At 34.1% G+C, this 27,680-nt stretch overlaps 1 protein-coding gene across 1 annotated transcript in view; it reads left to right on the top strand.

Annotated features, from left to right (window-relative positions):
- Positions 1–27,324, top strand: part of TSHR (thyroid stimulating hormone receptor) — a 149,201-nt gene extending 121,877 nt beyond the window's left edge. Inside the window, exons 9-11 of the mRNA XM_051977467.1 lie at positions 6,452–6,529; positions 22,227–22,415; positions 23,402–27,324. Coding sequence (XP_051833427.1) covers positions 6,452–6,529; positions 22,227–22,415; positions 23,402–24,809 — 1,675 coding nt within the window. The 3' untranslated portion in view covers positions 24,810–27,324. The remainder of the gene's footprint in view (positions 1–6,451; positions 6,530–22,226; positions 22,416–23,401) is intronic.
- Positions 27,325–27,680: the final 356 nt, after the last annotated feature.

The raw sequence follows: 27,680 nt of genomic DNA, 5'->3' as shown, positions 1-27,680 counted from the left end.
TTCATATTACATATAACTTTGATTTCTTCATCTGAAAATTGATTGTTCATTTCCTTTGACTATTTATCAATTGAGAAATAACTTGTATTCTTATAAATTTGATTCAGTTCTCTATATATTTGAAAAATAAATCCTTTATCAGAGAAAATGCTGTGAAAATTGTTTCCTAGCTTTCTGATTTCCTTTTAATTTTGATTGCACTGGCTTTATCTAAAATCTTTTTAGTTTAGTATAATCAAAATTATTCACTTTACATCTATTAATGGTCTCTATCTTGTTTAGTCATAAGTTCTTCCCTTCTCTATAAATATAATAAACTAATAACTTAATTAACTTAATAAATTATTTCTTGCTCTCCTAATTTGATTATAATATCATGCTTTATGTCTCAATAATTTTGACCATATCTTTTGTTTTTAATCAAATTGCCAAACTATGTTTTCACAAAACCAGCTCTTAGTTTTATTAGTTCAATAGTTTTCTTACATTAAACATTGTTAATTCCCTTTGGTTTTCAAGACTTTGAAATTGGCATTTATTTAGAGATTTTTAATTTGTTCTTTTTCTAGCCTTTTTAGTTTGATGCCCAAATCATTGGTCTGTTCTTTCTCTATTTTACTTACAGATATAAAATTTCCCCTAACCAATGCTTTAGCTACATCCCATAAGTATTGGTATATTGTTTTATTGTCATTTTCTTTGATGAAACTATTGGTTGTTGCTATGGCTTATCGTATAACCCACTCATTCTTTAAGATTGTTTAGTTTCTTCCGGGATACTGATATATTGTTGGTGGAATTGTGAATAGATCCAACCATTCTGGAGAGTAATTTGAAACTATGCTCAAAAAGTTATCAAACTACGCATACCCTTTGACCCAGCAGTGTTACTACTGGGCTTATACCCCAAAGAGATTTTAAAGATGGGAAAGGGACCTATATGTGCAAAAATGTTTGTGGCAGCCCTTGTTGTAGTGGCAAGAAACTGGAAACTGAGTGGATGCCCATCAGTTGGAGAATGACTGAATAAATTATGATATATAAATGTTATGGAATATTATTGTTCTGTAAGAAACAACCAACAGGATGATTTCAAAGAGGCCTGGAGAGACTTACATGAACTGATGCTAAGGGAAATAAGCAGAACCAGGAGATCATTGTGTACAGCAACAACAAGACTATATGATGATTAATTTTAATGGAGGTAGCTCTCTTTGACATTGAGATGATTCAAACCAGTTCCATTTGTTCAGTGATGAAGAGAGACATTTACACCCAGAGAGAGAACTGTGGGAACAGAGTGTGGTTCACAACATTGCATTCTGTCTGTTCTTGTTTGCTTGCATTTTTTTTTTCCTTTATCAGTTTCTTTTTTCCTTCTTAATCCAATTTTTCTTGCGCAGCAAGATAACTATAAATGTGTGTGTGTGTGTGTGTATTGCATTTAACATATTTAACATGTATTGGATGACTTGCCATCTAGAGGAAAGTGTGAGGGAAGAAGGGGAAATTTTGGAACAGAAGGCTTTGCAAAGGTCAATGTTGAAAAATTACCCATGTGAAAATTGGAAACTAGTATGGCAGAAAGTAGGCATAGACTCATACCTATCACTATATACCAAGATAAGGTCAAAATGGGTTCATGATCTAGATATAAAGAATGATATTATAAACAAATTAGAAGAACATAAGATAGTTTACCTCTCAGACCTGTGGAAGAGGAAGGAATTTGTGACCAAAGAACTAGAGACTATTATTGATCACAAAATAAATAATTTTGATTAAGTTAAAAAGTTTTTGTATAAACAAAACTAATGCAGACAAAGATTAGAAGGGAAGCAACAAGCTGGGAAAACATTTTTATATCCAAAGATCTGATAAAGGCCTCATTTCTAAAATATATGGAGAATTGATTCAAATTTGTAATAGTTCATCTTATTCACATTCATAATTATGTATATTTCCCTACAACCTATTTTTCTCTCTCTCCTTTTACTTTGTCCCTCCTGGCCAGTGTTTTACTTCTGATGACTGCCTCTTTCAAACTGCCCTCCCTTCTATTATTCACCCTCTTTTCTTTTCCCATTTCCCTCTTACTTTCCTATAGGGTAAAATAGATTTCTGTACCCAACTGAGTGTCTATAATCTTCTCTCTTTGACCCACTTCTGTCGAGAGTAAAGTTCAAACAATACTCACCCCCTCCCTTTCTTCTATTATAATAGGTTTTTCACACTTCATATAATATAATCTACCCTATTCTGTTGCTCCCTTTCCTCTTCTCCCAACACAATCTTTTTTTTATATACCCCTTTTTTATAACATCTTATCAAAGCCAACTTATACTTGCAAATACTGTATGTATAATCTTCTGACTGCCCTAACAGAGATACAGTTCTTAAAAGTTACAAATATCATCTTCCCATGTAGGGATCTGAAAATCAAATTTTCTGTTCAGAAAGAAAACTTCAGGAAAGTTTGGAAGTCTCCTATTTCACTGAATATACATATTTTCCCTTGAAAGATTATGCTTAGTTTCATTGAGTAGTTGATTCCTAATTGTAATTCAACCAAGATCTCTAGAATCTCATATTCCAAGCCCTCAGATCCTTTAATGTAGAAACTGCTGAGTCTTATGTAATCCGACTATGGTTTCTTGATATTTGAATTGTTTCTTTCTGGCTGTTTGTAATATTTCCTCCTTGACAATTCTGAAATTTGGCTAAAATATTCCTTGGATTCATTTTGGGATTTCTTTCAGGAGATATTAAGTGGATTCTTTCAGTTACTATTTTACCCTCTGGTTCTTGGCTATCATGCCAATTTTCCTTGATAATTTCTTGAAAGATGCCGTCCAGATTTTTTTTTATCATGTTTTTCATGTAGTTCAATAATTCATATATTATCTCTCCTATATCTATTTTCCAGGTCAATTGTTTTTCCAATTAGGTATTTTACATTTTCTTTTATTTTTTCATTCTTTTGATTTTGATTGATTCTTAATGTCTCAAAGAATCATTAGTTTCCACTTGCTCAGTTCTCACTTTTAAGGAATTATTTTCTTCAATGAGCTTTTGTACCTCCTTTTCCATTTAGCTAATTCTACTTTTTAAGAAGTTTTCTTCCCTGGATTTTTGCATCTTTTTTCCCAATTGGACAATTCTCCTTTTTAGGATTATTGCTACTTTCTCACATTAACACACTGAGAAGATGACAAAATATAAATGCCGTGGTTCCATTATTGTTGCTGAGAAGAATCACTACAGAAAAAAGGCTGGCACATTTATTTCATTGCACTTGTCTATTTGTTTTTTCCCCTCTCAGTTTCATTTACTAATTCTCTCAGAATGGGTTTAACGAGACAGTTTTTTAAGCCAAGATCTCTGTGAGCCCATTTCCTTTTTTTAAAAATTTTTAGGGGGACTGTTATGTATGTGGCAGTAATTTTCCATCATCATAGAATCATAAATTTAAAATTTGAAGATACACAAGATGTCATCTAGTATACCCTCTCTTATGGAGACCCATCTTCAGTATTGTTTTGCTATTATACATACATGCTAAATCTGTGGTACATGTCTGTCAGATGTCTTTGCCATTTGTTTGCTGAATAAAGTCTTTTCTGGACTTTTTGGGCTCCATTGTGATGACTTTTATATCAATTATCAGCTTCAAGCTCATTCTGAGTTTCTACACTCAATTCTTACACTATTTTTATAAGACTGTCCCAATTTTTATATTCATCCATTGTTATCTGCCATCTTCTGAACATATCTCTAAAAAATCTAAATCGGTAATTGAGTTCTTGGTGTATTCATACCATTTTATTCAGAAAATTGCTATTTTTCTTCCCCATAATTTTCATTCTTTTTTTTCTTTTACTGAGGCAATTAGGGTTAAGTGACTTGCCCAGGATTACACAGAAGAACTTTCATTCTTAAGTGTTTCCCTTTCTTCCTGGGTTAATGTTTAAACAATTTTAATCCATAGGAATTCTACTTATTCTTCATATGAATACTTTGAGATATGCTTCCTCAAAATCATGAGTACATGTCAGACTACACCTATAACTTTTCTTCTCCTTCCCAATTACAAACTTATGGGGAAATGATTACTTTCCTCTAAAGTTTGCAATATTATTTATTTCCAGAAATCAGTTCTTCCCTGATAGTGAGAATCAGATCCAGGATAGAATTTCCCTTTTTGGTTCTACTACTTCCTAAAAAATGAAATTATCATTATAGCAAGTCAAAAACTTCTTAGTCATCTACTTTTAGCAGAAAGAACTCCACATGAACTGATGCTAAGTGAAATGAGCAATAACAATAATACTATATGATGATCGATTCTGATGGACATGGTTCTCTTCAACAATGAGATGAACCAAATCAGTTCTATTTGTTCAATAATGAATAGAACCAGCTACACCCAGTGAAAGAACTCTGGGAAATGAGTGTGAACCACTACACAGCATTTTCAATCCCTCTATTTTTGTCTGCCTGCATTTTTGATTTCCTTCACAGGTGAAGTATACATTATTTCAAAGTCCAATTCTTCTTGTGCAGCAAAATAACTGTATGGATATGTATACATATATTGTATTTAACATATACTTTAACATATTTAACATGTATTGGTCTACTGCCATCTGGGGGATAGGTGGGGGGAAGGAGGGGAAAAATTGGAACAAAAGGTTTTGCTATTGTCAATGCTGAAAAATTACCCATGCATATATCTTGTAAATAAAAAGTTATAACAAAAAGAAAAAAAAAATTTAAAGAAGAACTCCAGCAGATGATTACATAATTGAAATCCCCCATTGCTATGTCATGCTTCAATGCCAGATTTGTGGTGTTTCCCAGTCTACTCTAGTTCCTCTTTTTTCACAGGTGACATGTAGTATTCTATAATGATAAAAATCACTTGTCCCTCCATTCATTTTTATTCAAATGTTTTCCACCATGCTTCCCCACTTTAGTTTCTGGCTTTCTTTACATGAGTGTATATTTTTCATATTCAATAATACCCTAACCCCTCTCATTCCACTTTTATCTAATGTGTTTTTTTAAATATGCCCTTTCAGAGCCAGATATTAATCATGACTTTTATCCTACCAAGTCAATGATATTTATGAAGTTGAAGATTTCCTTATATTAGGACCTCTATCTTCTGGTTGGTTACTATGCTTTTAGTGTGTGCTTGTTTATGCTACAGACATAACCACAAGTTTTATTCTTTGCTCTTTTTTTGGATTTTGTTTCCTATTAACTTAGGTATGTCTCACTCTCTTTCCTCATTGTAAGAAATCTCTGTGTTAACTAGTATGATAGTACATGTAACCATTTTTCTTTATCATTGAAAATTTAAAACCTTTTGGACTATATTTGCAAGGTACTAGGCAAATACAGTCTTACCAGTCTTTATTAGGTATTCTCCATTTCTAATCAGACATCTGTCATTCTAATATTTTAAGTCATGAAAGCTGAATCCCATTCTTGGATTCTGTCTTCTTTTGTGGTGATTGTTGGTTGAGTCGTCTTTCAGTTGTGTCCCACTCTTCATGACCCCATTTGGATTTTGTTTGTTTGTTTTGGCAAAAATACTCTGCCATCTCTTCCTCGTTTTATAGATGAACAAACTGAGGCAATAGGTTTGAATGACTTGCCTGGGGTCACACAACTAGAAAGTGTTTCTTACTAGAACAAAAACACTTTCTAGAAAATCTAGATTTGAACTCATGAATATGAGTCTTCCAGACTCTAAGTTCAGCACTCTATCCACCTAGCTCTGTCCTCTTAACCAGCTGTTTATTTCCAAAATTAGCTTTTATCTTTTTTAATATGGGCTGTTGAAGAGCAACAGTGAAGAGAACATAAATCCATTCCCTATGATTTTGTTTCTTGACTAAGACCTCATAACCTTTGGCAAAACTTTAAGTTCCTTCTGGCAATGTCATTATTCTTTATTACTAGGAGTAAGTTTCTGTGGAGTGCTAAAAGCACCTTTCCTTTAGAAAGGAAGATGACATAAAAGAAAATATATCAATAAAAATTTTTATCTGAATTCACTGAAAAACTTATTTTTTTGATTCCTCAATTCACTTATATAAGAAGTATGCATATACTTTGCTTCCCTTTCATTTTACTTCAACCCTAAGAAAGCCAGAGATGTTTTGGCATTCTTTAAAGCTTTAGCATTGGAAATGGGGATTAGAATTTTTTGCTTCAAATGCTCCTCCTGCTTTAAAGTTTTTAATTGCTTTTAAATTCTTCCTTTTCTCCTCAAAAGTATGTAGGTTTTTCAAAAGAGAAAGTACTATGGGTCCTTCTGAGCAAAGATAAAAGCCTTTAGTATCCATCAGTAAAGAACATTTTATTCCAAGCACTTTGCTATATTTTTGTTACAGTTATGTAATCTCTGTCCTGAGATACATCTGTGTTTTTTTTTCCTTAGTTACTTAAACAAGAACAAATATCTGACTGTCATTGATGAAGATGCTTTTTTGGGAGTATACAGTGGACCTACCCTGCTGTAAGTAAAACAAAAAAAAAAAAGTAACCTGGTTCAAAATGCTAAAGACATATTAATGGAAGTCATTGATGTTAGGAGCATTGTTTCTTTTTTTAAAAAATATTTTTATCGGATATTAAATGGTAAATTACTGGTACACTGAGCTATTATTTGTGCTTCAATTATTTGTCATATTGAGTATTTTATTCATGTTTGAGTCGTCATGAATCTATTTTTTTTGGGGGGGGGGGTTCTTGGCAAAGATAGTAGAGTAGTCTGTCATTTACTTCTCCAGGTCATTTAACAGGTGGCAAGGGATTCCTAAGGCAAACAGGATTGAGTTGTTCAGGGTTACACAACTAGTGAGTGTCTGAGGCTGTATTTCAATTAAGGAAAATGAGTCTTCCTGATTCCAAGTCCAGGGCTCTATCCACAGCTCTCTATCCACTGTAACAACTAACTGCCTTATCACAACTAGAAACTTTTTCTTCAAATAAGCTATCTTCCTTGGAGAAACCTACCTCCTTCATTAAGTGTTTGTGAACTTCCCTGCTGTTAATTCCTGATCAAGCCACTATAACCATATGGATTCAGAGGAAAGGAAGAAAATAAACATGTATAAAGTAACTAAGGCATTTTACAAATATCTTGTTTGATCCTCAGAACCTTAGGAGATCAGTGCTTTTATAATTCCCATTTTACAGTTCATGAAACTGAAACAGAATTTAAGCGACTTTTCCAAGATCACACAGCTATTAAATATCTGAGGCCATATTTGAACTCAGGTCATCTTGACTCCAAAGTCAGTGCTCCATGCACTGTGGTACCCAGTTACCTCTGCTTCATTGTCCATTGTTGTCACAAACAATCTTCATGAAGTATGACTCTAGGATCATGTATAAAGAGAAAGTATATATTACCTTTATTCTATTAGCTAAATACTAGAAATGAGGCAGTATGACAAGGAGAAAAAATTTGGAGTTAGAAAACCTGAGTCCAAATCCAGGTGATGAGACTTAACCTTTTAGATCATGGGCAAGTCATGGGCAAGTTACTCTTTCCAAACTTTAGGATTTTCATGTGTGATATGAAATATTTATGCTACCCACCTTACAATTATAAATCTCACACTTAGTTCAAAAAACCAAATTCATAAATATTAGATGGAGGAGAAAAAGACTGGGGGAGAGAGGAAGGGTATTGGACAATTAAAGCAATAGGAGTCATTGATATGATGTGGCAATCAAAAATAAATTTAATTCAATCTTGCATAAAGACAACCCTAGCTTCTAGGAATCAGAAGGTGATAGTGCCTTTATATTCTGCCCTGATCCAATGATATCTGGATATTTGTGGTCAGTTCTGGATGCTATGGTTTAGGAAGGATGTTAATAAGCTAGAAGGCATCAAGGGAAAGTTATCAATAATCTAAAAGAATTAGTTGAAATAACTGTGACTATCTAGCCTGAATTAGAGAAGAAACAAATGGGTAGTCATCTTCAATCATTTGAAGACTAAGATGTAGAAAAGAGATTAGACATGTTCTGTTTAGCCCTAAAAAGAAGGACCAAGAGTAATATTCTAATCTCACATTAAATGGAGTTTTAGATAGAAACAGTCCTGAGACAAGTTGTTTTCTTATTATTCCTTTATGTGTAATAATGTTTTGCATGTTATTGTACATCTGGATAAAATGTCAACCTGAAATGATCATTCAAAAAGAATACTATCTTCCTGGAGCATATATTAGGGAAATGATTAAGAGTGTTCTGATATTTCAGATGACCTGATGACCAATACTAACTTCTAATTACACAATTTTATGTTTCACATTTGACTATTTGTATATTTACCTGACTTTACAAAATTATTCTAAATCTAGAGACTAGGTAAAAAGCTGGTCATTTCTAGTTTTTGCTTTTTTTATGTGATTTTTGTTTCAGATGGGAAGATCAATTTATAAAACTTAGGGAAGATTTCATTTTAACTTCATTTTAGATTCAATGATATTAGGTTTAAAAATAGTTGCATTTCAAGTTTCTGCTATTAGAATTTTGTTACAAAGGGAATGCATATGTAAATAAAAATGTCCTTGTTTTGAGAGATACTACATATATTTTTATCATTTCTAGTTTTATAATATCAGAAATGTTTTAATATCTAAAGAGATTTTTTTTTAATTCTTGGAGTAAAATTAATTTCAGTTAATTGGAATTAAGAACTTCCAGCCCAAAAATCATAATTGAATGTCTCTTCAAAGTGTATAAGGTGACCTTGGATTTTCCAAGGATATACTAATGGAATACAAGATGTATAACAATTACATTAATATATTTTATTAAATATTTATATAATTATATAATACGTTACTATTGTATGTTATTATTAATAATATTACACTACAATGTGTAACATTATTTAACCGTTCCTAACCTACGTGATGACATTTCCTGTCTTTTTTTTCTTTTAATGTGTCATTGTTTTTGGTGTATCCCAACACTGCTGGAGTCCAGCTCCTGTAGTGAGATGAAGGATGTGACATACCGGGGCCAAGCGGAGAAGTCCTGGTTATGGACTCTTTGAAGTTTATTGAAGATTTATTGACACACACACACACACACACACACACACACATATATATATATATATACATACCTCAAATGCTCATAGGTTTGATACACACTCTTTTAAAATTCCTATAGCCTAACAATTCTACTGGGATGTAAATGATTAAACCTCTTAAGCCCCGATCTTGATTACTTAGACAGAGATGTAAATAGTTGAGATACTCTCCAGAGTAAAGTTTATTATACCATTATCTCAGGTATCTTTCTCCCAAATGCCTTTAGTCTCCTTGTGGACAATCTTTCCTCCTAAATCCAAAGATTTAGCTTTTAATTCAGAGCAGTGTTTGCATTTTGCTTCAGTCGCTAGGTTATTAGTTTATTGTACTGACAAGCAGTCTCTGCTATTTCAATAAGGGAGTTTTGGTGAGCCAAGGGACTGTAAGATTCAAAACCTGGAATGGAGTCCTATCTCCTGACCCTTCACACAACACCTGTTATCTCAAAAGCCCTCAAAAAAACTCCATTTTGGTTAGAGCAGTGATTTTTAGGAGTACATATGTCAAATTACAGCAGATACATCTATAGAGACCCAGTCACCACCCCCAGATTGGCCACTAGATGATGGAGTCTTTAGCAATGGCTTTAGGGGCTGCTAGGTGGTCTAATAGATACAATGCTGGGCCAGAAAGATCTGAGTTCAGATGTGACCTCAGACACTTTTTAGTGGTCACTGTGATCTTGAGCGAGTCACTTAACCTCTGTTTGCCTTACTCCATTGAAGCAAGAAATAGTAAACTGCTTTAATATTTTTGTCGCAAAGCCCCATGGACAGTACTGGTGTGATATTGGCCATGGAGTCACAAAGAGTCTGGCCCAGTTGAACAACTGGACCACCACAACAAACCATAAAGCTCACCAAAATGCAAAGTCATCAGATCTTTACATCCTCCTTCAATTTCCAGAGGCCAAGGAGTACAAAAGAGAATGAAGGTCGTGAAGACCTATATAATTCTTTAATTATCTAGAAGTTTTATTTGTATTGTTGTTCCTCTAAAATTGAGATCAGACCAACAACCAGCTGGTTAATCACTGGATGATTTGAATCATATGTGTATGTGAGTGTATATACATATACCATATGTGTATCATATATGTGTACATGTGTGTGTGCATATACATATGCTCTTATTATAATTAAATCCAGAAGACAAAAAAAATTATATCTACATAGAAGGATATTTCAGTTTCTCTTCAGAGAGATAAATAAATGAGTTGTCAAAACCGAATTACTCATAATCTATGAATTTGCTTTTCTTGTATTTTGATTACTATTCTAAAAGAATTGATTTTCTTTGTAATCTTATACATTTTAGTTTAAACATTTTAAAATCTTCTGAGAACAGTTCATAGACTGCCAGTGTGGTCCATGTCACAAGCAAGGTTAAGAATTGCTGTTCTATATCTAACATATATAGGACTGCTTGCCATCTAGGGGAAGGGGGTGGAGGGAGAGAGGGGAAAAATCGGAACAGAAACGAGTGCAAGGGATAATGTTGTAAAAAAAAAATTACCCTGGCATAGATTTTGTCAATATAAAGTTATTATTAAATAAAATAAAATAAAATATTTAAAATAAAAAAAAAAAAGAATTGCTGTTCTAAGTTCCAATCCAATTGCAAATCTTTGGTTCTGAGTTTAATTTTCTCCATTTTAAAAATAAAGGAATTAGATTAAATCATCTCTAAGTTTTCTTTCAGTTATAAATCCTATGGTTCAATAGATAAAGAGGAGATTACTAGAAATAATTTCATTTTTATCTGACACTTTAGAAGAATAAATATGGAAGGAATCCAATAAACTATGATTAGGACCTGAGCTTTATGAAAGAAATATACTGAAGTAATGAGAAGCTCTCAAAAATAAAATCTGATAATAGAAAAAATGCTAATGATATTTCTAAAAAGGTTAATATAGCTACATAGGAGACTGATGAGATTTTCTAATAAATATGAGTATGTGAACAGAGATTAAGTCTTAAAATGTAGTTTTAAGAACTGCATGCATACAGGCCATGAAACTATTGAAACCAAATCTCTTTACCTCTTAGTTTGCTAGACTACTCATTAAGATTACAGAGTGGGTTATGACTGGCATTGCTTCCTCCATGGAAGTTCCCTACACCAATGAAATCACATATTTACTGCTTAGGGTCAGTCAATAAACATTTATTAGAAGCCTATCATATATTAAGCATCAGCCTGTGCTAATGTCTAGGGATACCAATGTCTGGGGAAAGACAAAAAACAGTTGCTATTGTAAAGGGGCCCACAGTCTAATGAGGAAGACAACATGTAAACTAAATACAGAATAAATTGGTAATAATCACTAAAGGTAAGAGTCTAGAATTAAGAAGGAATGGGAAAGGCTTCCTATTGAACTGAATATTTTAGCTAAAGAAATGAGCCAAAAGAGGTCAAAGAGGCCAGAAGGAGGAAATAATGGATGACAACAATAGATGAAAAAAAGCAGCAATTCATGATTCTTATTTAGTTTCTAAAAATGGTTATCAGGGAACTGAAATCCAAAGTAATTTTTATGGTGGGTTTTGTTTTTCTTGTCTTCTCAATGAGTGAGGGAAGAAGATGGAAGGAGAGAATTCAGAATGGAAAATAAAATTAAATTTAAAAAAATTTAAAAATTAAAAAAAGAAATCCAGTATATGAGCAGAGATGGTAATCAAAGTATATTGCTGTGCTTGATGAATCCGAGTTACCTGTCCTGGCTGAATTTTATTTCAGAGTATTTTAACAATTTACAAATATTACTGCTGAAAATCCTGTGATTTGGAATAAATTGCAATGCCTCATTTATCTGCAAGAGAATTGGAAAAAGGGAAAAGTTCTGTTTTTCAAAGGGGGTTTTCAAAGAAGATTCTTTCAACTATAGGCTTATGAGCTGATCCTTAGGCAAAATTCTAGAATATCTTAAAGATATGGCTTGTGGTTACTAGGGAAAGAAAGCAGTCCTGACTACAAGCCAGAATTAGTTCATTAAAAGCAGGCCTAAGTAGACTGTCTTCATTCTCTTTTTTGACAGGGGTATATTAGGGAAGTATTTCAGGCATTGTATACCTAGATTTCAGTGAGGCATTTGACAAAATTTCTCATGATATCCATATGAGTATCAATAGAACAACTTTCCAAAAGAAGATAGATTATTTATGCTTCCCTGACTGAACCAAATCTGGAATATGATGACCAACTTGGGGGGGGGGGAGGGTGTCACATTATAGTAATGACAATAATTCATGTTTATATTGTACTTTAAAATTGCAAAATGATTTATAAATAATATTTCATTTTATTTTCCAAATAAAGGGATGGGGTACTATTATTATCCCCATTTGTAAAATGGGGAAACTGAGGCAAGAAAGGATTAAAAACATTAAAAAGACCTTGACAATCTGGAAGCATATGTACCCAGATAGGAAAGAAATTCAATACTGTTCTGTAAAAATGAAGATTGAAGAAACAGGATGTTTAGCCTGAAAATAAGATTTAAGGCACATCTGAATGCTCAATATACTAGTCAACTCTTGGAATCATATGCTCCAACCAAAACTATTCACTCATTACCTTAGGAAAATATATTGGTCATACCACTCACCCCACTTGGAAGAACTTTCTACCTGGGTATCTTAATCTCACACTTCTTCCAATAAGCCTAATTCTCATCTCCAATATGACTTCATAATATAAAATGAATTATCTCTTCTCTGACCACATATAGTGACTAATTTGGATAAATGACTTTACCTTTAGGTCTCCGTTTTCCCATCCTAAAATGATGGAACTGAATAGGATGGTCTCTGATGGCTTATCTACTCATAGCATTAAATACTTCTATAGTTTATTTTAATATTTATATTCATCATTAAGACACTCATGTGGGACCTTGTGATATCTTTCCTATTTTTTTGTGATTTAAATTTTTAAAAGTTTTTTTTATAATTTATAATCTTATAATTTAAGATTGTTATTTTTAAAAATTCTACATGCTCTAAAATCCTAGTCTCATTGTGACATGGAGGTGACCATGGTTTCTTGAAGACTGCACTAGTGGAGTTCAAGCTTAACCAGAAGCTACCAAGTGGGAAATACTTCAAATACAAATCTGATAAAGAGGATTTTTCTCACATATATATATATACACACACAAATATATGTGCACATGTAATACATATAATAAACACACACATACATGCATGCTACATATATGTATGTGTACGTTTAGTAAGGACTAGCCTACCTAGATTTAGAGAGTCACAACTTAATTAATTGGCTGAGGGATAATAAAGTTATTGCCCTCAGCAATTCCTACAGGCAAGTTTGTAGAGATGGTTGTGACTTTTATGGCTAAAAGGTTTACACACACTAAATCACAGAAATTACAGAATCTTTATACTTTTCTGTAAGTATTCACAGATTTATATCTTATGTCCCTAGTGAAAATGCAAGTTCCTTGAGAGCATGAACTATATTTTATATTTCTCTGTATATTCCACAGCAACTAACCCAGTGCCTTGTACATGGAAAGAGTTGGAAAAATATTTTTAATTTGATACTGACTTTTTAAATGGTTATATGAGAAATAGTGATGATCTTCTATAGTTAAAATCCCACTGAACAATACCTCAAATTCCTTCTAAGGGAAAAAGGAAGGGAAAAATTCTGTCGTACTCTTATTCTGTAAAGAGAATAGGACTTCACAGTCATTTATAAAAGCAAACAAAAATAACTAAATTTTCACATTTGGTTTAAAACATTTTTTCAAAATCATTTCTTGAAAACAGAGCCTAATTTAAAGCAGATGCCGACGTTAGAGCAAAGAGAACTGTAGTCTAATTTTATTTATCAAAACAAAGTCTCTAATTTGACTTGGGAGTCTGATGACAGTTTTTCCTCTACTACATTTTGTTTCATACTCTTAAAAGTTTCACAAACAAACTAATTTTGTACTCAGTTTTTAGTATTTTTCCTCTAAAAGTGAAGCATTTGGTAGCTGAAACAAAAGTACATTGAAATGAGCCTTTTTTAAATACCATCTACTCATCTTTATCATTTAACATTGCTGTTACATTTTCATAACATCCTCACTATATCTCCTTTGATCTTTACCATAGATATTTTCATCCCTTTATCACAGATGAAGAAACTGGGGCTTCAAAGGGTTAAGCGACTTGTTCATATCCCCATGATCAATAAGTGATGACAAACTTAATACCATGGAGTCAGGCAGATCTGAGTTCAAATTTGGTTGGGATGGGTAGGAATAGTATTGGACTTATAATCTTTTTTTTTACATTTTTTATTACAGCTTTTTATACAAAACATATGCATGAGTAACTTTTCAACATTGACCTTTGCAAAAACTTCTGTTTCAACTTTTCCCCTCCTTCCCTCCACCCCTTCCTAGATGGCAGGTTGGACTTATAACCTTAATGGTATAAGGAGCTCCCAATGAAGAAATTTTCTCTACTAAGGGAAAATCAGTGTTTTTTCTCTGAAGCTTATGGTTTCAGTGAGTCTCCTTGAACACTATGAATTGAGATGATTTTGCCCAGATAGTTCTTTTATGCATTATATTATTACTTTTTTCACATCATGTTTGCTTCCTCATAATCTTAGTCTACAAATCTCAAAATAATATGTCTATTTTAATTTCTAATTAATCTTTACTATTTTGTAAAACTGCTATTTTAGATGTTACCTAAAAAGTAAATGTTACCATCTGGAGCAATCATATCAGCCTAAATGTATTTAATCTAAAATCTAAGACTAAGACAAAACTCATCTGAAACCAGTCCAGTTCTTTGAAATCTCAAGAAAATTATTATTTTCCCAGTCTGAGTTATTTTTCCCTTTATGTAAAAAGAGAAAAAATGCACATTTGAGTAATGGTTATCTTTTAGAGAATAGGACCCACTTTGTCTTATAATCTGCAGATGTAGCTCTAAACTAGGGGATTTTATTTCTTTTGGGAAACTGGGGAAAGATACTTGGAAAGGGGAAGCAAGTAATACCGCTTAAATTGCAAAGTATTCTTCAATTTCTGCTTTGGACCACTGAGTTAGTTGTTAACCTTTGTGCTTGAAGATCACCAAAATGGTACCACGATGTGAGGGGCAAGATAGAGTGTATCTAACTGTGGTAGATCGGATTAATATAAGCTCATTTAACTTCTCCTATTACCAATACTGACTATATAAATAGCTAGAGCATTATATCTAGTAATATCAGTGGGTTGAAATTGTCAAATAAATGTTGAAATTGAATTGAGCATCTGCTTCTCTAGCCCAGCATCCTTGTGTATCCTCATTTTACCTAGTCTTTTAAGACAAAAAGACCACACACAAAGGGAAAAGAAATCCCAAACCAAAGTGCTCTTTTAATTTGATTTAATATAATTCAATTCAATGCTTCTTTTCCACGCACACCAAGCTGATACTCAGAGCAGCTGTGTTGGGAAGGAAAAGAATGGCAGAAGTCCCTACTGGAGTTACACACCGTGCAAACCTGGCTGCCCAGCTACACCGTTTACCAACCATAAAATGCATTGCAAAGCAGGAAACAAACACACTTCATTCTGTGACAGTCTGTGGCACCATACTGTGTGTATGCCAAGTGAATAATGCTTCTCAGAATATAACTAGAGTATTTTGGCCAAAGGAAAACAAATACACACACACACACACACACACACACACACACACACCAACACACACACACATACACACACACAACTGTTGTGCTCCACAGGCAATGCAAAGTTAAAAGATTGAAACAATCCTATAGAGTAACTACAAAATAAAATCAGCTAGGTGGCAGAGTGCAGGGCTGAAGTCAAGAAAACTTCTATTCCTGAGTTCAAATCTGACCTCAGACACTTATTAGTTATGTGATCCTGGGCAACAATTAACTCTGTTTGACTCAGTTTCCTCATCTGTAAAAATGAGCTGGAGAAGGAAATGGCAAATCACTCTAGTATCTTTGTCAAGAAAACCCCATGGGAGTCAGAAGAGTCAAACGTGACTATTAAATAATTAAACAACCTCAACTCTAAAACATTAGATACATAAATAAGAGGATGCATAAAAATACTGGGAAAATGAGTAGACAGATGGTTTTCAGAAATGTTTTAAAAGCAGGTGGGTGAGGTCCACAGTAGCACACAGAAACCTTAGCTCTGACAGCATCTCGTCACAAGGAATATAGAGCCATGATATCTGGACTGAATAGTTCAAATATGAGTTTTCCTAGCAATAGAGCAATAAAAGTAACCAATGGATCATGACCCAAAGGAGAGAAAAACCAAACTTCTTATACTTGAATGGTTTATAAATATAACGTTTATCTTTGTAAACTATTGAATAATGTTTTGGAATATTAAAGTTGAATATGTATAATATTTTATCTAAATGAGTACCATTAGCTAAATAGTCACTTAAGAGTAATTGGAATATAAACAGCGCTTTAAGCTTTTTTTTCTAGCAAAAACTCTGGAGTAGAGTAGTAAAGAACTTCTCTGGCTTTTTTTACAGAGGACAAATCTGAGGCAAACAGGGTTACATGACTTGCTCAGGCTCACATAGTTAGTAAGTACTTAATGCCAGATTTGAACACAGGTAGAGGAATCTTCCTGACTCCAGGACCGGCATACTATCCAAAGTACTTGAAAATATCAAACTAAGAAGTATAAGCATTATTATCCTCATTTTGCAAGTGAGGAAACTGAGCCTAAGAGACCTGAAGATCCAAAATTTCACATGGCTAGTAGGTCCCCTGCCTCTAGTCCAGTGATATTCCTAGTACACCTTTATAAATATTATGTATCTATGTGATTATTTCTGTTTTCCCCTTTGAATGTAAATTTCTTGAGGGCAAAGATTGGTTTTGACTTTGTATTTCACACCTGACATCCAGTAAGCTATTTTCTTGATTAATTTAAGAGAGGGAGTGGTGGTAGTGTTATCAATTCCTCAAGGCCCCAGTTTAGTATCAGGTCTTTCATGAATCCTGTTTAATCCCCCAAATGAAGATATTCTCTCTCCACTGAACATGGTACTTTGTATCTGACATCATAGGATTAGGGAGCTAAGAATGGAAGGGACAACCAATCCAACCTCCTAAATTTATTATTGAGAAAAGTGAGGCCCAAAACAGTTAAGTGATTTGCCTAAGATAACATAAGTTGCAATTAACAGAACCAAGATTTGAATTTAGAAGTCTTGTGCCTACAAATTAGCATCTTGTAATCATTTCATATTGCCTTAAATTTTCTCTGTTATTCCATATACATCTATCACTCCTTATATGGTAGTTGTTTTTAACTATTTTATCTCCCTTGCTAGACTAAGAGGTCAAGAAGTGCAATAATTATCCTCTGAAAAAAAGAACCTACAGGTATTATAGAACAGTGTCTTACATATATTATGTTCTCAAGAATTATTTTTGAAATAAATGAACATACCACAAGTCAACTATTTGTGCCAATAAAGGAAAGGACTGACATAGATAACCTAAAATTATACATTAAATGGGCAAAAAAAATTATTTGGAATGAACTATATTCTATTTTGTAGTACATCTAATTTCCATTAATGTTTTTTATACAAGCGATTAAAAAATTTACTTTGCCCTCCCTGGGGATTTTTTTTGCTCTTCATTTTAGTTCTCACCTGAAAAATAAAAATCAACAGGTCATTTTCCCTCTTATGCTATTCAGAATAACGGACAGTCTTGTCCTTGGCATAATGCTACATTTTTTTCTCTACAAAAAAATACAATTTTAGTTATTTCAATTCAATACAATTTGAGATGGTTCTCATGACCTATGCATTAAGCTTCAATCCATCTAAAAGAACTGTACTCAGATGGATCTTTGTTTCCTATGTGCATAATACTTTTTAGAGGCTAATTCTCATGGAGTACAAAGATCTTTTTTTTTTGTAATTTCTGTAATTTTAAAAAAACAAAAAGCTTTCTTGATTCACCTATCTACCTCAAGCTATTATCCCTTCTCCTTTCTCCTATACTTGCACTACTGTCTCCACTTCTTCACTACCCACTCATGCCTTCAGTCCCTGCAATTTAGCTCTTATGTGGACCACTTCATTGAAGGAAGCAACTCTCTCCAAGACACCAATGACCTTCTTACCAATGCCCCCATAGTTTTTCTGAGTTATCATCCTCCTTGACTTCTCTGAATCATCTGAATAATTGAGTTTAATAATAAAGTGCCATTACTTAAATGGAATCATAAAAGCAGGCAGAAAGATAACCAGAAATCTTTTCGAAAATACAAAATTCAATGCAAAATGATGCATGATTCTTTTTTTCTCTTTTTTTCTTTATTTTTTCCCTTCCTTTCTCTCTTCCTCTCCCACCCTCCCTCTCCCCCTCTCTTTCTTTTTCCTCTTTCTGTCTTTCTCTTTTTTCTCATTCTTTTTCAGTTCTCATTGTTTTTTTCTTGAGTCTTCTTGTACAAAATGACTAATATAGAAATGTTTTATATGATTGTATAAATGTAAACTATTAGATTGCTTACTGTTTCAGGGGAGGGCAGGATAGAATTTGGAACTCAAAACTTTTAAAAAGAAAGTATTAAAAATTGTTTTAACATACAATTGGGGCGGTTCTGCAAACATATATTGTATCTAGGATATACTGCAACATATCCAACATATAAAGGACTGCTTGCCATCTAGGGGAGGGGGTGGAGGGAGGGAGGGAAAAAAAAATCGGAACAGAAACGAGTGTCAATATAAAGTAATTATTAAATAAAAATTAAATATAAAAAACATACAATTGGGGAAAATATTATATATATTTTTAAAGAAAATACAAAATTCAATTTTGTTAAGTATATTATCTATATTTTGTTAAGTATCAAAAAGTACCATGTTGGACACTGGGGATACAAAGATAAAATAAAAATAAAAACAAGTTTCTGCCATTAGGAGCTTACTGCATATAAAGATACAAAAGCTACACAGATAAATTAAATATCAGATATACACAAAGAGGAAAAAAACCCCACATAATCTCTTCCTCTTTGATTAAAGAACTGAATTCAAATTAACATTATCATTACTTCTGGAAAGATACTATCAGTACCCTACCCTATTATTCTAATATCCCTATAACTCCTAAGACCAAAGCATTCTTTCCTAGCCACTACTCCCTTATATGTATTGTTTCCTTTAAATAGAATATAAGCATGGGTGTTCTGGAGCCAGAGAGCTGATTGTGAAATTTCCAGTGTGTGCATTTATACCTCACAAATCATATAAAATCAAGACTTGATTTATTGTTTTGTTAATTACCTAGTCTTAAGAAACTAACAGAGAACCCTAGAGAAGCCACTTAACTTATGTCTTGCAAAAAGCAAAAAATAATAGAGAAAATGTTAATGATACAGATCAAACTTAAAAGTATGTTGGCATAATTTTGTAGGTTATTAACCATTGACCACCACACTGTTCAAAGTAAGCTTCCTGAAGGAAGATTCTGACTTGCTTTTCATATTAGTATCTCCAGCACTAAGCACAATGCCTAGCATTTAATTAGACCTCCCCTCATTTGACCCATGAAAAGTGAAATGAGTTTTCCAAAGTCATATGAGTATAATATTGTAGAATTGGCATTTAAACCCAACTCCTTTGATTCCAAATCCAGTGCTCTTTTCAAGGGCATTAGCAATTTCTTGTATATTCAATTAAGAATTTCTTATACTTTTGTTTTCCATCATTTCCCCCAGGATACTACTAGAGGATCCTAGCATGGAGAAAATTTAACTGATCTATTGTGATATTCTAGAGTTATAGGAGAAATAGGAGAATACTATAAAAGTCCAATTGTATTTGTATGTTGTTAATTATGTGGATTCTTTATTAAACACTGATCACATACATTTAAATATCCACTCTACAAGTACTATCTATGGCCCTTAGAAGTAAACCCTTTTCTTCCCAAGAGAAGGAAGTCACAAATATTGTATAACATAGAAAAGTTGCACAAATCCAAGAGCTAGACTATATAATTAATCTCAGTTTATACAAATCTGATTCATATTGAGGTTCAGTGAGGCAATTCACAAGAATATGTCCAAGTTAAAGAGTTTGTCTATTTGATGGGAAGTTTTAAAGAAAAGCTGACTAGAAAACTGAACCAGAGTACCCTAATTTCAATTCTCATTATAGTTCTCTTGACTACTGGCTTACTGTATGAGCAGATTACTTATTCTCTCGCTTCCTTTTTTGTATCATCAGTGTTTCTGTCACTTTATCCAACAGAATATATGTTCATAGAGAGCAGGGGTTGTTTCATTTTTGTCTTTGACTCCCTAAGGAGGGACAATTATGTGTACAAAGTAGGCACTTAATAATTACTGATTGTATAAAAAGAGGATGCCAACACAGCTGCCCTTATCCTGCTTCGGTGAAATCTTTCCTAATAGAGCCATGTGTTTATAAAGTAAATAATCACCAGGGGAAGCAAAAAATGATTTGTTTAAAATTACTTCTGTGCCAGACTGTCACAATGTCTGGAATTCAAAGGATCACGGGATCATAGATTTAGAGCTGCAAAGAAGCTCCAAAGTGATCTAGTCCACATTCTCATTTTAAAGGGGAAGAAACTGAAGTAGAGGAATCTAAAAATGCTGTATAACATAACTACCACTTAAAAAAGCATTTATAAATCATTGTACAGTTTTCAAAGCACTTTACCTATATTTTCTCATTTAAATCTCACCTCAACTCTGTGAGGTATATAATACAGGTATCATAGTTCTTGTTTTATAAAACAACACACTCAGAGAGGTTAAGTTATTTGTCAATGACTACATATCTAGTTAAGTTTCAGAGTCAAGATCTGAACCAAAACTTTTTGCTAAAATACAAATATGTTGCCAAAAAGGGACAATATATTAATGTTAGGACTGTTTGATCAGATTCTTTAATGAAGAGTAACATTTTGAGCAAATAGGCCATGGACAGCAAGATTTTACAGGGATTATTGGCTTTCAATAAATGGGTGAAAAAAAAAAAGGCTAGAACATAAGACATAGCTATGATAAAATGGCCTTATCCAATTATTGGGGAGATAATATCAATTAGCTTAGATCAGTCAGTGATAAGGAGATAGAGGCAAGACTATCTGAAACACTAGTCTTCTGAACAAAAGAATAAAAAGAACAAGTTAGCCTGGAAATAACAGCCTCAGAGTAAAGAGGCTCATATGGCAGTCAGGTGGCTCAGTGGATACAGTGTCAGTCCTGGAGTCAGGAGGATCTGAATTTAACTAGCCTCAGATACTTACGATGTGATCCTGAACAAATCCCTTAATCCTATTTATCTCAGTTCCTCATCTATAAAACGAACTGGAGAAGGAATTAATTGGTAAACCACTCTAGTGTCTTTGCCAAAAAGATCCCAAATGGAGTCATAGAGAATCAGGCACAAGTGAAATAACTCAAGTATGGTAGAGGTTAAAGTAGAGAATAGGGTGGGCACTGGCCTGCAGACCTAGAGTGAAGAGGTGACTAGTCCCCCCAAAACTAAAGTGGCCAAAAGATCCAACTTGTAGAATTTAGTTTAGCAACAGTTGAGAGACAGGAGAAATGGACATTTCTGGCAGAGAATTTTAATCTTTGGAATCTAAATCAGAAATATGAGAGTGGAGCCAACATGGGCTTTTCAAAGCTTTGACCAGTGGATGAAGCCTAAGAATTGGGACAGTAGAAGTGAAATCTCTGGCCAAGCCTGGACTTCCATAAGCTTTGAAGGCTACTTTGAATGTTAGATTTTTAAAACCCTGACATTTAACCTCAAAAGACCTAATATTCTGTGAATATACATATGCATATATATATATATATAACTTGTTGCAAGCTGCAAGTAATAAAGATGCATGGTTTAATTCTCTTTTTTTTTCTATTCTTCTTTGTACAGGGAAATATTTGGTTTTTATTGGCTGTTAAATGCTTAATTAAAAAAATTTAAACACATTTACTTACACTTCCCCCCCCTCCCCCGCCCAAAGTCTCCCTGCTAACTAAAGCTCCTTATTGATCCGCTTTTAAACTCACAGGGACATTTCTTACACTAGTGTTACTGCCCTACCACCTAAGGGTCTGGAGCATCTGAAAGAACTGATAGCAAGAAATACTTGGACTCTTAAGAAGCTTCCCTTTTCTTTGAGTTTCCTTCAACTGACACGGGCTGACCTTTCCTACCCAAGTCACTGCTGTGCCTTCAAGAACAGAAAGAAAAACAAAGGGTAAGTGTATGGCATGGCCCCCAGGTTCCTTATCTGAAGAAAGAGGAGGTTTTGACTAGATAAACTCTAAGATCCCTTTTATTTCTAAAATTATGATCCTGATGCCCAAAATTGTGCTTTGTGGGTAGAAGAGAGAGCATAGTGTCAGAAGTAATGATTTTGGACTATCTGCTCATCTTCAATTCAGAAATTAAAGGCCCAGAACTTTGTGACTATCCCAATTATCATGACATAATGGAATGCCATTTGTTTTTGTTGACATCATTTGAATTAGTAGACATTTGTACATAATACTCTACAAAGCAAGTTAGATGGACAAGATCCCTATCCTTTAGTGGTATTATATTTAAGATAAGCAACCAGAATGAAGAATGTCCAATGTGGATTAATTACTCAAAGCAGATTAAGTAACTATCACAATTTCAGGCCATATAGCATACTTCAAAGGTATGGGTCTCTGCCCTTCCATACCAGCTTGATTATCCTCTTCCCCTCTGATCCTATATCCCTTACACTCCCATTCTTCCTTTCTTACCATGATTCCTGACCTCCTCTGCACTTGATTATCTTCCCAACTTCTAAGTATCTATCCATCTGCTTCCTGCACAGATCTATCCTGTTGGTGATAAATCTGGATCCAACTATGGCGGCAGGATCAAACAGGAAAGCAAAAAGTAGAGCAAGGAAGACATCTAGCTGTAACAGAAAACAGGAGCGAGCAGGAAAATGTTTAGGCAGCATGTGGCATTGGGAGAGAGAAACCCTAAAGTAAACCACGTTGGCTTTTCCTCAACTTCAAGATAGATAGGAATAGCCAAATTTTCAGATATGTTACTCTATATCAGGAAAATTACTTGAACTCAGATTAAGAGATGAGATAAGATGAAAACTGTACTTGTTAAGATGGCTGGAATTAAGTCAAAATTAGCTTCCTTCTAGGATGATCACCAGAAAGTATCAAGTCACTGATCTCTGTTGCCTTTCAGAATCCTTGAGTCACTAATGTGCAATCAGAGCAGTATTCAGAGCTTGCGTCAGAAGAAATCTATCAATGCCTTGAATGGTCCCTTCTACCAAGACTATTCAGAGGAACAGAACCACACAAATGAAGTGTATGAGGGAGACTCCACAGACTTCCACAGCAATTCCCATTATTATGTCTTCTTTGAAGAACAGGAGGATGAGAATATTGGATTTGGCCAAGAACTTAAAAACCCTCAAGAGTTGATCATACAGGCATTTGATAGCCATTATGACTATACTGTGTGTGGAGGCAATGAGGATGTGTCATGCTCCCCAGAGCCAGATGAATTCAACCCCTGTGAAGATATAATGGGATATAAGTTTCTTAGAATCATAGTATGGTTTGTCAACCTCCTGGCTCTCCTTGGCAATTTCTTTGTCCTCTTTATTATTCTCACCAGCCATTACAAACTTACTGTCCCACGCTTTCTCATGTGCAACTTAGCCTTTGCTGACTTCTGTATGGGGATTTACTTGCTCCTTATTGCTTCTGTTGACCTCTATACCCGCTCTGAGTACTACAACTATGCCATTGATTGGCAGACTGGTTCTGGATGCAACACAGCTGGATTTTTCACTGTTTTTGCTAGTGAACTATCTGTGTACACACTGACAATCATCACACTAGAGCGCTGGTATGCTATCACTTTTGCCATGCGCCTAGACAGGAAGATCCGCCTACGGCACGCATTTATGATCATGTTAGGTGGTTGGATTTGCTGCTTTCTCCTAGCCTTGCTTCCATTGGTGGGGGTCAGCAGTTATGTCAAAGTTAGTATCTGCCTTCCCATGGATACAGAGACTCCCCTTGCTCTTACCTACATCATTGTAGTCCTGCTGCTGAACATTATTGCTTTTATCATCATCTGCATCTGCTATGTAAAAATCTACATCACTGTCCGAAATCCCCAGTATAGCCCAGGTGACAAAGATACCAAAATTGCCAAGAGGATGGCAGTCCTGATCTTCACTGATTTCATGTGCATGGCCCCAATTTCCTTCTATGCTTTGTCAGCTGTTATGAATAAGCCCCTCATCACTATTAGCAACTCAAAAATCTTGCTAGTCCTTTTCTACCCACTTAATTCGTGTGCCAATCCATTCCTTTATGCAATCTTCACCAAGGCTTTCCGGAGAGATGTTTTCATTCTACTGAGTAAGTTTGGTATCTGTAAGCACCAGGCTCAAGTCTACCGAGGACAGACAATCTCTCCAAAGAATAGCATTGGTATTAATGGCCAGAAAGGTTGTCGGGGAGCAGGGAAAACCCTTGCCAATGTGCAGGATGATTATGAACTACTTGAAAACTTTCATCTGGCCAAAGGCAAGCAGAACCACCTCAACATAGACTGTAAACTGACAGTTTTATAAGCTCTTCTTCATACTCTAAAACATCTCAAAATGGTAATCTGACAAAATCCTGATTTCTTAATTGAAGGTTTTTAATTCTGTGCCACAATTCTTCCTCTTCCTTCTGGTTCCTGCATTTCTTACAATGAATAAAAAAATATATTTTGCACATGAAAGACTAACCTATTTTATCCCAAAAACATATCACCCTTAAGAAAACAAAGAAGTATTACCATGACTAAGATTGCATCTCAAACTTAGATGATAGCAAAATGGTGGATCTTCTCTGGGAGATTTCCCAATTTGTTCTTAAAGCAAGACTAAAGACAAAATGCTTTAAAAGTCAGTAGAGTTGTTGACAGTGGAGATGCTCTAACTTCTGACAGCTCCTGCAGTAATATGGAGTCTGTATTTGGACATTCTCCAATGAACTGGCTGACTTCAGTTTATTATATGCTTCTTTTTAGCATCGTAGTGCTTAGTTTCTTCATGCTGTCACAAAAACCTGAAGCTACTTTGAACCTAAAGTCAAAAAATAAGAATACGAAGAGAGTGACTATGGTAAGCAATAAATAACAGTGGAGATGGGTTGTAAAGGAGATCCTTTTTCAAGATTTTTTTTCTGGTTCTAGCTACTCTTCGAAACCACTCACTTCGAAACTCCACAGATGTGGAGAACTTCATCTCCACAAGGGATTCAATCATTTTGGGTTGCCCAGAAGAATATATAAACTTGTTTCTATGAGTAAAAGCCTAACTTCCTAATGGGTATCTTAGTACAAAGGAATGGAATTGTAGAAACCATATCTGGTTAACAACAGCTGTCTGTTATAGTACTTATAAAAGCCTAAATTTGGCCCATTAAGTACAATATAGTTTTCCTTACATGTTACTATGAAAAGCCTTTTCAACTTTCTACAAAATAAAGTTTACTTGATTTTATCAACATCATCTCTCCTTAACCCAGACCGCTTACTTATTGCTTCTCATTTCCTTCGATATAAGGGAATAGAAAGTATTTTCTTTCTGAAATAGGCTACTTTGAGAGTCAAGAGCCCTGAGTTCTAAACCTGACTCTTATCATTCTTAGGATATGTGACCTTGGGCAAGTCCCTTAATACTGTCTGGCCCACAGTTTCCTCATTTTTAAAGTGAGGTGTTTAGACTAGATGAATCCTAAAGTCCATTATGATAAGATTCCCACAAACACTTATTTCCATGAGAAACATACATGAAGGAAATGGAGTGGAAAAAGAAAGACTGCCATATTTTCTTTAGACCTACTCTCTATTTCTCAGAGGATCCTGGCCAGGTGAGGGCAGGTTTCCTCCTATTCAACCAAGCCATGGAGTTCTTAAGATTACTAAATCAAACAGGTTAGATTCTAATGATGAATTGGGCTGAATCTGAACTGTTAAGTTGGCATCTATTCTATGTTCTATGGTTGTTAAGACAAAAAAGGAATCCTACAAAACTTTTTGGTGAAATTATTGATACAAGTAATATGTATTGTAAAGGATAGTGATGGATCAGAATAATTCCCCACCCAAGAGCACTCAAAGCTTGCTTACACTACCTCTACCTCCTGTCCAAATAGTCATGAGAATCCTCAAGAATTGATATATTTGTTAAGCAAAATTTGGATCAAATTAAGAAGCTTCCAAAAGGTGAGTAAACAATGCCACTTAAACTCATGACATTAAAAAATCCGCACCTAGTGTTGGCTTCTCCTTGGCACCTGAAAATCCTTTATATATATATGTATATATACATACTATCATTTGTTTGCCTATATATATTCTCTGCTGCAAAAAAGACCCCAAACACAGAAGTCATTTTTTTTCTTTATGCTCATTAACTCTTATATTGTGTCAAATTAGGGTGCCAAATGAACCCACTTGCAACTATCAAATCTGATTACAGCTTTCATAGTACCAGTTTATTTGAAGACTTGCACACATTTTAATAGGAAAATTCTAAATACTCTATCATTAATTACTCCCAAGTTGGCATGCAAGTATATAAAATTTATTGAATTTATTATTTTTTTGTATATACTTTGTAACATTTTATAATGTTTTGTCTTAATGAAATTATGCTTTTAAAGCACAGACCTAGAAAATTTACTACAGCAGAATCTTTGGTAGAAATGAATGTGCTACATATTTCTCATGCTTTAAACTTCCTTCTTCTGAAAAGTATTGCCTTGAGTTGCACAATCTTCCTCTCTCTAACTCCAGCATTCTTTTTGTGTCTAATATATGTTTTATAACTAACAATCCCAGGATGAATGTTCAACTAGGAAGAAGAATTAATACCTTTGCCAACAAGGGTCTTGTTGGTTTCTATTATAAATAATAATCCTTTGCTAGCTAGAGATGCTATGCTTAACTTATGTCATTTTGTGAAAACACTGATAGCTAGTAAATTACATACTGTTTTTCTGAAGGTCTGGGAGCTTATATCAAGAAGTTATTAATTTTGACAACGGAACTGTAAACAGAAGCCTAATGAATAAATGAGTTATAAAAAGAAACTGTTTTTATTAATGATTCTCATAATCACTTACATAGATTTATTCTCTCTCTAGTGGTGAGTCTAAGTATTAAGCATTTATTATGGGCCATTCACTTTATCATCTGGGTTATACAAAGACTGACCCTGCTGGTACTGTATCTGCCTTCAAAGAACACATTCTGATAATGGAAATAAACATATATGGTATATACAGAGTAGATCCAAAGCAATCTCAGAAGGTAAGGCACTATGATGGAAGTAGGATTGCAGGGGCAGGAAAGCTTCTTGCAGAAGGAATTTGAGTTAGGTGTTAAAGCTAGCCAAGAGGCAAAGGTGAGGGGAGAGAGGGTATTCCAGGCCCATGGAAAAGCAAAA

The sequence above is a fragment of the Antechinus flavipes genome, chromosome 2, assembly GCF_016432865.1.
Source record: "Antechinus flavipes isolate AdamAnt ecotype Samford, QLD, Australia chromosome 2, AdamAnt_v2, whole genome shotgun sequence".
NCBI classification, from domain to species: domain Eukaryota; kingdom Metazoa; phylum Chordata; class Mammalia; order Dasyuromorphia; family Dasyuridae; genus Antechinus; species Antechinus flavipes.
Note: the sequence above shows the minus strand (reverse complement) of the source record. Positions and strands in the feature narration are given on the sequence as shown.